This window comes from Amphiura filiformis, chromosome 17, assembly GCF_039555335.1.
Source record: "Amphiura filiformis chromosome 17, Afil_fr2py, whole genome shotgun sequence".
Classification (NCBI taxonomy): domain Eukaryota; kingdom Metazoa; phylum Echinodermata; class Ophiuroidea; order Amphilepidida; family Amphiuridae; genus Amphiura; species Amphiura filiformis.
The window spans coordinates 63,308,368-63,319,069 of NC_092644.1; the positions used below are offsets into that span (position 1 = coordinate 63,308,368).

General features: G+C 38.0%; 1 protein-coding gene across 1 annotated transcript in view; it reads right to left on the reverse strand.

Annotated features, from left to right (window-relative positions):
- Positions 1 to 218: 218 nt before the first annotated feature.
- The window catches only part of LOC140138148 (E3 ubiquitin-protein ligase MIB1-like), a 326,673-nt gene continuing 316,189 nt past the window's right edge, over positions 219 to 10,702 (reverse strand). Inside the window, exons 14-22 of the mRNA XM_072160080.1 lie at positions 10,396 to 10,482; positions 9,220 to 9,348; positions 7,999 to 8,180; positions 7,339 to 7,398; positions 6,157 to 6,343; positions 5,407 to 5,485; positions 3,587 to 3,673; positions 876 to 1,024; positions 219 to 371 (exon numbers count right to left, since the gene is read on the reverse strand). Coding sequence (XP_072016181.1) covers positions 231 to 371; positions 876 to 1,024; positions 3,587 to 3,673; positions 5,407 to 5,485; positions 6,157 to 6,343; positions 7,339 to 7,398; positions 7,999 to 8,180; positions 9,220 to 9,348; positions 10,396 to 10,482 — 1,101 coding nt within the window. The 3' untranslated portion in view covers positions 219 to 230. The remainder of the gene's footprint in view (positions 372 to 875; positions 1,025 to 3,586; positions 3,674 to 5,406; positions 5,486 to 6,156; positions 6,344 to 7,338; positions 7,399 to 7,998; positions 8,181 to 9,219; positions 9,349 to 10,395; positions 10,483 to 10,702) is intronic.

Sequence of the window (10,702 nt, forward strand, 5' to 3'; positions counted from 1 at the left end):
GAAAATAAATGTAGTGCAGAAATTTCCACTTTTACACTACCTCGTGAGATAAACACTTGTCAAGTTTGGAATTCCTCTGCAAAATGCAATTTCAAATCTACCATGAGACGGCCATTGCATATAATGACATTATTGTACCCACATGACAAGGCTAAGTCTGGCTATGTATGCATCAATTAAAACATGTACCATAATCATTGATTATAACTTTTGTTGACTTCTTGATTTGTTCAATAGAGCAGGATACGCCTCTCCACTGGTTTCCTACAAATGGGGCATTCAGACATGCGATCACCACACAGCTGGCAGGTCCCATGGCCACACAGGAATATCATGTTCTTGATACGATCCAAACATACTGGACACACAGTCTGAAAATTAACAAAAAGAATGATATTAAGAAATAATGCAATAAACATAAGTATTAAAATGGGATATTTCCAGATTCCGGAAATTCTTTACGCCCTCCAAAAAACACAATTCCCAATTTTGTTAACTTTATTGACAGAAATTTCCAAAATAAATCTAGTTTTCTCAATGGAAATTCCCAATGTTTTCCATCTTGTGTGACAAAATGCTAAAGAAGACATGGGAATTCCCAAATATTTACAACTTTTTTTGTGCATTTGCATGGAAATTCTTCCCATGTAAGGTCACAAAAAATCCCCACCCAGTTCTAAGGGCGAGATAGATCCAGATTTTGCATTTCGGAGATTAAAAAGTTGCTACATTTATATAGATTCAGGTGAAATAATCAGGAGGTATATTATTTACCCTCCATAAGCACCACTCAAACATGCCAGAGCCCATTCTCTGTGGGTTCGTCCTCTTTGGGTCTAATCTTTGAAATAAACATGTTGTTTAATTGTTCCTACCTGTTCTCTGATGTCTTGTAGCTGTTGTTCTAGCTTAGTGATCTCATTGTTAGCATTGTTCATCTTGGCGGGTTTGGGTCCAACTCCTGCATTATTAGCTGCTGCTACTACCGTGTTGGTATTAGCTGCAATGCTACACGTAGGAGGTGCTGTGTGCAAAGAGAAGAATAATACATTGTTAAATTGAATTCTAATCAACAGTCACACGGGTTTGGGTCCAACTCCTGCATTATTAGCTGCTGCTACTACCGTGTTGGTATTAGCCGCAATGCTACATGTAGGAGGTGCTGTGTGCAAAGAGAAGTACAATACATTGTTAAATTGAATTCTAATCAACAGTCTCATGGGTTTGGGTCCAACTCCTGCGTTATTAGCGGCTGCTACTACTGTGTTGGTGTTAGCTGCAATGCTACATGTAGGAGGTGCTGTGTGCAAAGAGAAGAATAATACATTGTTAAATTGAATTCTAATCAACAGTCACACGGGTTTGGGTCCAACTCCTGCGTTATTAGCTGCTGCTACTACCGTGTTGGTGTTAGCCGCAATGCTACATGTAGGAGGTGCTGTGTGCAAAGAGAAGAACAATACATTGTTAAATTGAATTCTAATCAACAGTCTCATGGGTTTGGGTCCAACTCCTGCGTTATTAGCTGCTGCTACTACCGTGTTGGTGTTAGCCGCAATGCTACATGTAGGAGGTGCTGTGTGCAATGAGAAGAATACATTGTTAAATTGAATTCTAATCAACAGTCTCATGGGTTTGGGTCCAACTCCTGCGTTATTAGCTGCTGCTACTACCGTGTTGGTGTTAGCTGCAATGCTACACGTAGGAGGTGCTGTGTGCAAAGAGAAGTACAATACATTGTTAAATTGAATTCTAATCAACAGTCTCATGGGTTTGGGTCCAACTCCTGCGTTATTAGCTGCTGCTACTACCGTGTTGGTGTTAGCCGCAATGCTACATGTAGGAGGTGCTGTGTGCAAAGAGAAGTACAATACATTGTTAAATTGAATTCTAATCAACAGTCTAATGGGTTTGGGTCCAACTCCTGCGTTATTAGCTGCTGCTACTACCGTGTTGGTGTTAGCCGCAATGCTACATGTAGGAGGTGCTGTGTGCAATGAGAAGAATACATTGTTAAATTGAATTCTAATCAACAGTCTCATGGGTTTGGGTCCAACTCCTGCGTTATTAGCTGCTGCTACTACCGTGTTGGTGTTAGCCGCAATGCTACATGTAGGAGGTGCTGTGTGCAAAGAGAAGAACAATACATTGTTAAATTGAATTCTAATCAACAGTCTCATGGGTTTGGGCCCAACTCCTGCGTTATTAGCTGCTGCTACTACCGTGTTGGTGTTAGCCGCAATGCTACATGTAGGAGGTGCTGTGTGCAATGAGAAGAATACATTGTTAAATTGAATTCTAATCAACAGTCTCATGGGTTTGGGTCCAACTCCTGCGTTATTAGCTGCTGCTACTACTGTGTTGGTGTTAGCCGCAATGCTACACGTAGGAGGTGCTGTGTGCAAAGAGAAGTACAATACATTGTTAAATTGAATTCTAATCAACAGTCTCATGGGTTTGGGTCCAACTCCTGCGTTATTAGCTGCTGCTACTACTGTGTTGGTGTTAGCCGCAATGCTACATGTAGGAGGTGCTGTGTGCACAATACATTGTTAAATTGAATTCTAATCAACAGTCTCATGGGTTTGGGTCCAACTCCTGCGTTATTAGCTGCTGCTACTACTGTGTTGGTGTTAGCCGCAATGCTACATGTAGGAGGTGCTGTGTGCAAAGAGAAGTACAATACATTGTTAAATTGAATTCTAATCAACAGTCTCATGGGTTTGGGTCCAACTCCTGCGTTATTAGCTGCTGCTACTACTGTGTTGGTGTTAGCCGCAATGCTACATGTAGGAGGTGCTGTGTGCAATGAGAAGAATACATTGTTAAATTGAATTCTAATCAACAGTCTCATGGGTTCTGCAAAATAACAGTAATCTGAACCCACAACATGTATTGAGATATGTTTCCTTTTTTCTCTGTTTGAACAAAATTTTATGGAAAAGAGCATTTCTTTCTGAATACAAATGACTTTTCCATTGCGTTACAATCATGACCGTACCCGTAGATCTACAACCAAAATCTAGAACCAGGAACAATAATGCTTAGGAATATAACTGTCAATAAAGAATTACAGGATATAAGTCTATGCCACTCTTGATGCTGTATACAAGCATCTTTGCCTTTTCAGGTACACAAAAATTTAGGCTAAAAAATCTCAGTTGCTGATGAAGTGACTTCACCTGTTTGTATAGAGAGTGAATAAGAGTGCCACAGCCCTGGTATGGAGCAGTCTGGTAATGCACAGCAGATGAAAAGTTAGATGCTTGAAGTCATTCTATTGGGCTTATGTCTTACAGTGGGAAAAATGCTCTGATTTGACTAGTAAAAATATAGCAGCTAAGTGCAAGAAGGCCCTACCTGCCATAGCTGCCCTATAGAAAATTCCTGCAATCTTGTTTTGAATACATCTAGAAATATGACACCTAGCAGCTATCATGGATAGAGTCTCCTTGCACTAACACCTTCATTAAACGAAATGACTTCTTTAAACCAAAAATCAGTGTCCAAACACAGCATAAAAGTGGTTTAGCTATTTACAATGAGTTTAACATCTAAGAAGTGTTGCAATTTATAAGATTCTTACCTTTGCCTCCACAACACACAATAAAGGGGATGCTCCTGTCTATAGAAGCTCTGCACTGAACACACTTCTTCATTAAATTGCCACAACCTGAAACAACATGAGAAACAGAAATATGAATTGAACTGTGATCCAGGATTGGAAGCTCAGACTTGATATTTGCAATGTTTTGTCTTTTGTAGCACACATGTGTGTATTTCTTTAGAGGTTAATGTCTGTGCATCAGTTGTTTTGAGGGTATTGTGAAATATCTAAACATTGTGCTTTGGAACCGAGGAATATCCTGAGGGGTGCAGAAAATAACTGATGCAAAGTCATTAACCTCATTCATAACCGTCACTTTTCACTTTTTTTAATTATATTTACGTCACATTTTCTTCTTTTAATTTGAAAATAGAACACAATTTTAACTTTATCTGTCGTTTACCCTGTAAAAAAATCGAATAGCCCATTAAGGGAAGGGGTATGGACGTTTGGACAGTATTTATTTTGGGACATTGGAGCACATCAGACATATCAATTGCATTCTGAATACGAAGAATGTCCTTCTGATATCAAATAATTTTGATTTTTTGAAATTCGCAATTTAATACACATTTTATGGCAAATCATTAAAAATTGATATTTTTGATATTTAACAGTACTTGAAGTAAACTTTATAAATCTGATGATTTATACTTAAAGTGTATGTAGGTGGGATGAAAAGCTGACGATCAATTGAAAATTTTGACCTTTCGTATTGAAGATATGGATTTTTTTCCCAAAAACACAAAAAAATATTAGGTCTTTTTGGGAAAAAATCCATATCTTCAATATGAAAGGTCAAAATTTTCAATTGACCGTCGGCTTTTCCTCCCAGCTACATACACTTTAAGAATATATCATTAGATTTATATAACTTACTTCGAGGACTGTTATATATCAAAATTTTGAAAAATATCAAATTTTATAATTTGTCATAAAATTTTTATTATATTGTGATTTTCAAAAAATGAAAATTATTTGATATAAGAAAGACATGCTTCGTATTCAGAATGCAATTCAATAGATCCGAGGTGCTCTCATGTCCCACAAAAAATACTGTCGAAACGCAATAAACACTCATTCTAGATCCCTTAAGGGAATACCGCTAGCGACCAATCACACTAGCACGCAATCATGCGATGTCCAAATATGGCGGCCAGCGTCCGCGTAAATTGTTCGAACGCGTAACACGTCACGTAACACGGTCATTGTAGAGTGTACTTTTAGCTACGTCACGAGACACAGTCATTATACTTTTTCAATGACCTGCATTTGCGTCCGCGTATTTAAAAGTTATTATCTGTGATTGGATCGCACTTGCTGCGTATATTAATGATTTGTTTTAAGGTACCATATGCTCTCCAGTTAAAGCCCCCCTCTAATAAACACCCCACCATTCTTTTCAACCAAACTGTTCCATAAATGTTGTCAAAATACCATACAGTACCTGTATTTTCGCCGAATTCACGATATCCATGTATGAGCGGCCATTGCTATCGACAATGTTTACATTATTTGTAGAAATGCCCATACTTTTGTGGAGGACCACAGCACTGTCAGACAGTGCTAGCAATGTTTATAATGAGAATCATTGTTGTAAAATGGACCTCTAATTAACGCCCACCTTTTTGGAAAATGCAACGCCCGGGGGCGTTAATTAGAGAGAATATGGTATATTCTCTGTTTCATACAGGGGACACCATTATCTCTCTGCTACACCTCCTCATCACATTGTATTTCATTTTCTTATTTTTATTTAAACTTAATGATAGATTGAACTATGAAGTGATTAGACTTACTTTCACATGCACACATGTGTCCACATGGCTGGAAGAGAACCGATGCTGGTTTGTCAGAGCATACTACACACTCCTCAATCTGTGCAAGGAAAATAAAACACTCAGAGGATGAAATTGTCAATTCTGAATATTATACTAACACATGTAACACTTTGTTCTTACAGGATTTCATATGTTATCATAATTAACAATAGTAAATTAAATAATATGCAGTATGCAAATATGCTCATTAATATTAATAAATATGCAAATAACAGGGCACTAAACTATACAGCACATCAGGCCACCATATCCTATCACCATACCAAGTCTGAAGTTGATCAGTTATTGCATTATAGCTACACAGTGGATTAATGAATTTGCTTCCAGAATTTGCTTTACAGCCAGGCAGGCAACCATTTGAATGATAACATAAGCCCCACACATGTGGGGGCCAAAAAACCTTGTTCATACAATGGGCTTTTCTATTTAAAATCTGTACACAAGATTCAAGAAAATCTTCCACAGAAGAAACATGTTTTTCAAATGAAAAGTGGTTAGGGTTAATCATTTTGAAACCCATATTCCTCCTGCATATGGCCTACATATATCTTCCACATCTAGAGTGAGTATTTCAAATGGAAGTTACCCAATTGTCTATTCTAAATGAAACCCACACTCCCCCTGTGGAAGATATTAGCTATATCTTCCACAGGGGGAGTGTGGATTTCAAATGGAATTGCCAATACAAACCAAGTAGCACTCCCTTACCTTAGTTCTAGATTGAACCTGTTCCTTACAGACCAAACATTTCTTGACTCTTGGTGAACACAAGGAGCAGGTAGCAATATGTCCACACGGCCCAAACAGTGTGTCTCTCTTCATATCAGAACAAACCATACATTCCTCCAAGGAATCTTGATCAATGGCAGGTGAGCTCTTCAGTAAAGATTGGGTACTGGGATTTATTGAAAAAAGAACAACAGAATAAACAAAATATGTAAAGATTTATCATAATTCAATTAGTGAACACATCAGAAGAAAACAATACCATCCATCACATGTGACTGTAAAACCACTAGCTGTCTCATGGCCAATTAAACAATTTATTAATCAGTGGCTCTACAGGTTAGTAGATGCATTCCTTGGACTACCACAGCGACGTAAAATTAGTACATGAGATGTAAATTAAACTTTACTTATACTACAGAAGATGGATGAAGCCTGAAAATTGTAACTATAGTGCTAAACCATACTCACTTTTTCGTATAGCTGCTATGGATTGCTGATAGCATAAAATGAATTTGATAAAATGAACCCCATCTGTAGATGGCTATATGAATAGCCTACAGTTATGCAGTTTGATGGGTGTGTCCACTGTCAGATAGTGAGAATTCCATCATTGGTGAAAGGGTTTTACCCAACGTTCACATTTGATAGCAGGAACATGTAGGGATGGAGTGGTGTGTTGGTGTGTGTTTTCTAATATGCGCATGTCCTATATATCTTTACCTCATGAACTCTTGGAGTGCTTCTTTGTCCATAGCAGGTGATGCAATCCTTCTTGGTGTGTAGGGGCATTTGTATGCCCCTCCAAAGGAAGACACACATTGGTAGCGAATAGAACAAATGTGGACACACAACAAACAAGGAGGTCCTCAGTGAAATAACAATATTCAGAAGATCGCAAATAGCATAAAAATATTTATGTCGCAGGTGCACGGGATGAGGGGGATAAGAAGGGTCACAGTTGGATAGTATGAACTGTGTCTAAGGTCCATGTTATGACAATTTAAAATCGGATGAGTTTGTCCTCTGTTAGAAAGGATAAAGTTATGGCTTCATTGAGGTCCTCATTTTTCTGTCTGTGCAAGTAGGGGTGAGTGTGGGGGTACAGGTATGTGGGTGTATTTGCGTGAGTGTGGTGTGCATGTACACTCATATTCATCTTACCTCATGTACTCTTCCAGTGCCTCTTTATCCATAGCAGGTGTATTCAACATTGGCATCTCACTGAAGAAAAAAACAAACATTAAAAGCAATGAGAACAGATCATCAAAACAAACTACTGCTTTTTTACTTTCTTACCATCAAAAGCATTACACATATCTGTCCATTGATAAAAGCAATAAACGAATAAAATGTAATCATAGGTATCTTGTTAAAACTTAATGTCCACAAAATACACTTATCGTATTCGTTCCATTAACCACCCATGCCCCTATAAGCACCCACCCAGCAACTTTACTGCACATGATCCTCTATCATTATCATGCAGAATCCATGCATGCAACTACTCGTGTATCAAACACAGGGCCTCTACACACAAAGTCCATATTCTGGGTCATTTTTTACATATATGTAATGATGTAAACAATATAAAAAGTAAGTACCCACCCAAAATCTTTAAAATACAATTTAATAAAACATATAAATTTACTTCGGTTTACAACTTCAGCTACATGTAAATTTGCAATCAATATCCCGCAAGTTTACCACTGTCAGGAATTGAACCCAGGACTTGATGCACGAGAGGCGAGAATTCTACACTTTTCCAGTATTTCTTATTCAACTCTCTGTCCTTGTCTTTTCTTCCCTGTAGTTATTACTTACTTGTTCTTTTCCTTGTGACATTTAGCCAATGCGCGACACAGGTTTGGATCTGGACACAAGTCCATTGGTGATTGACCTTTCTTGTTTTTGGCATTGAGATCGGCTCCATTGGCTGCCAGGAAGCATGCGATGGATGCGCTACTTTTCTTGTCTCCAGATTGGGTACCCAGACCCATAAGCAGCTGAAATAAAATCATGATAAGATTGGGTTAAAGATTTGTGTTGCTGTCTCTGGGTTAGCATTTAGTTTAGAGTTCATAGCATTTAGTTTAGAGGTTCAATTGTGATGCTTAGGGCAGTGTGTATTTTCTCCTTAAATTTGGTAGTGTGTTCACCATTTTTACACCATTATTGGTTATTTTCACATAAAATTTTGATGAGGTGCTAGATTACTACTTTGGCAGCTCGTGGTGTGAGATTTACTACCTTCGCATGGGATTTTATTTAATGCATGTGCATGAGAACGTGGGAAAGTGAACGCTTGCATGATTCTCACACACAATATTTGAGAGTTGACAGCCCTGAATGGTTCTGGATCTAGATTCTAGATCTTATACTCTATGGACACCTACATCAAGTCACACAGAATTTTCATTTTGACCAATGATCTATGTCTGAGTCAAAGATATTAGGCTCAGAGATAACCTACTCAGAATTGCTGCATGTGTAACAATATGGGAAATCTTGGTTTGTCAGGCATGGATGCACATTCAGCATTTAATGGTAACAGCTCAACATTGCACAATAATTTGCATGTCTGAGCTTGAGCATTTACAAATGTTTGTGCATTTAGTGCTTGGGCTGGGGCTATCAGAAAAAAACATTAATTAATTTACATGCAGAGGGCAAATAAGCACACATTTTAAATCAAAAGTTTGCCAGACAGATGGCTATGCGGAGGTAGGCCTACACTATTTGCCCTCTATGAGTGACAAGCAAACATGGCAGAGTTGGTATTCTTTGGGTCTAATTGGACGTACACTATTTTACCCTCCATGAACGACACGCAAACATGGCAGAGTTGGTATTCTTTGGGTCTAATTGGACGTACACTATTGTACCCTCCATGAACAACACACAAACATGGCAGAGTCTGTACTCTTTAGTTCTAATCTCTTTGGTCTGAATGGAATAAATAATACAGGTGGCCCTTGATAGTGGTTACCATATATAGTAATCATCTGTTACAATTTTTTTCTCAAATTTCAATTGAAGACCAACCTTTCCAACATCCTGCATATCCTGTAGCTGTCTGAGTTGTGATAAGGTGTGGTGACGCAGAGCTTCATGAAGAGGTGTGTCCCCATCTTTGTCTGGGATGTCCAACTTGGATCCTGCTCTCACCAGTAACTATGGAAACAAAAGATGTAGTGGAATCTATGACAAATGCTGTTCCTAACAGTAACACTTTACAAACAACACCTATACCTTTTTGCAAAGACCTTTCTCATTGCGCAATTTGGCACAGTTTATGGCGTAAACATGAAGTTCTTGAATCGACATCATCAAATCAACACCTCATTCGCTGAATAATCTGTGATGCAGATATGATCTAGTCCTTTTTATGTGATCAGACAGCAATTACGAAAGGTCTTTGCAAAATAGTGTATGTTTGACATGATTAAGCTCTGTTGTTTTCTCGTTTCTGATCATTTGCAAAGTATATAAAACACCACAAAAGGCTGTCATAAAAATGTGGCAAATCATAGCGGTTCCTCTACATCTTTTGTTTTCATAGCCACCAGTAGCTATGAAAACAAAAGATGTTGAGGAACCAATAAGAAAATGCTGCTCTCATAACTTTACAAACAACACCTATAATTATGCTCTGTTGGTTTCTCGTTTCTGATCATTTACGAAGTATAAAAAATTTCACCAACAGTGTAGTTTTGTTATGAGTTGCAATTTTGTTGACAATATGAGAGGATGGTACTTTATATGAAATGTCTGGTGATATGAAAGTATCACATGACTTATCACATGATATGGAAACATCACAAAAGTTTGTCATAAATATGTGGCAAATCATAGCGGCCTTTGTCAGAATAAACGCATTCATTTTATGATCAACAATGAAATCAATCATGTGGCTTGAATAAATCACAGATTATTTTGTCTTCAAGTTGACTTTCACATAAATGATGCTGAAACTAAATGGCTTTATTCTGTTTCATTCTTGCATATTTTGCTAAGGGATGCTTCGAAACCTAACCGCTGGTCAACCACTGCCCTAGCAGAACCAGTAGTTTAAGAGTGTTCTACTGTTCTGAATGATAGACACAATAGTAGAACAAATGCGGTTCTGACAGGGTGCCAACTGACCAGTTTTGTAGTCATCCCTAACCCTCTTGAACATTGCATAATAGTAGCATATAAATGTTAGTTTTTCTTGCTTACCCTGACTATTTGAGTGTGTTGTCTTTCCACAGCCAGATGAAGAGCCGTCTGCTGGTTGACATTCTGTATGTCCAAGTTGGCATGACCCTGAAGTAGAAATAAAAACAGAAATAAGCATTTGTAAAATACCATTTATCATACATTCTGTGATAATCAACTGGCCCTTGGCCAAACGGCGGAGCGCTTATGCGGGGCATCAAACATATATCGCTCATTCTACAAAATCCGGTGCCAATAGCCTTTTTTTCCATTCTTTGGTCCGCAAACACTTTGTCGAGCATTTAGGGCATCAAATTTTTTTTTTTTA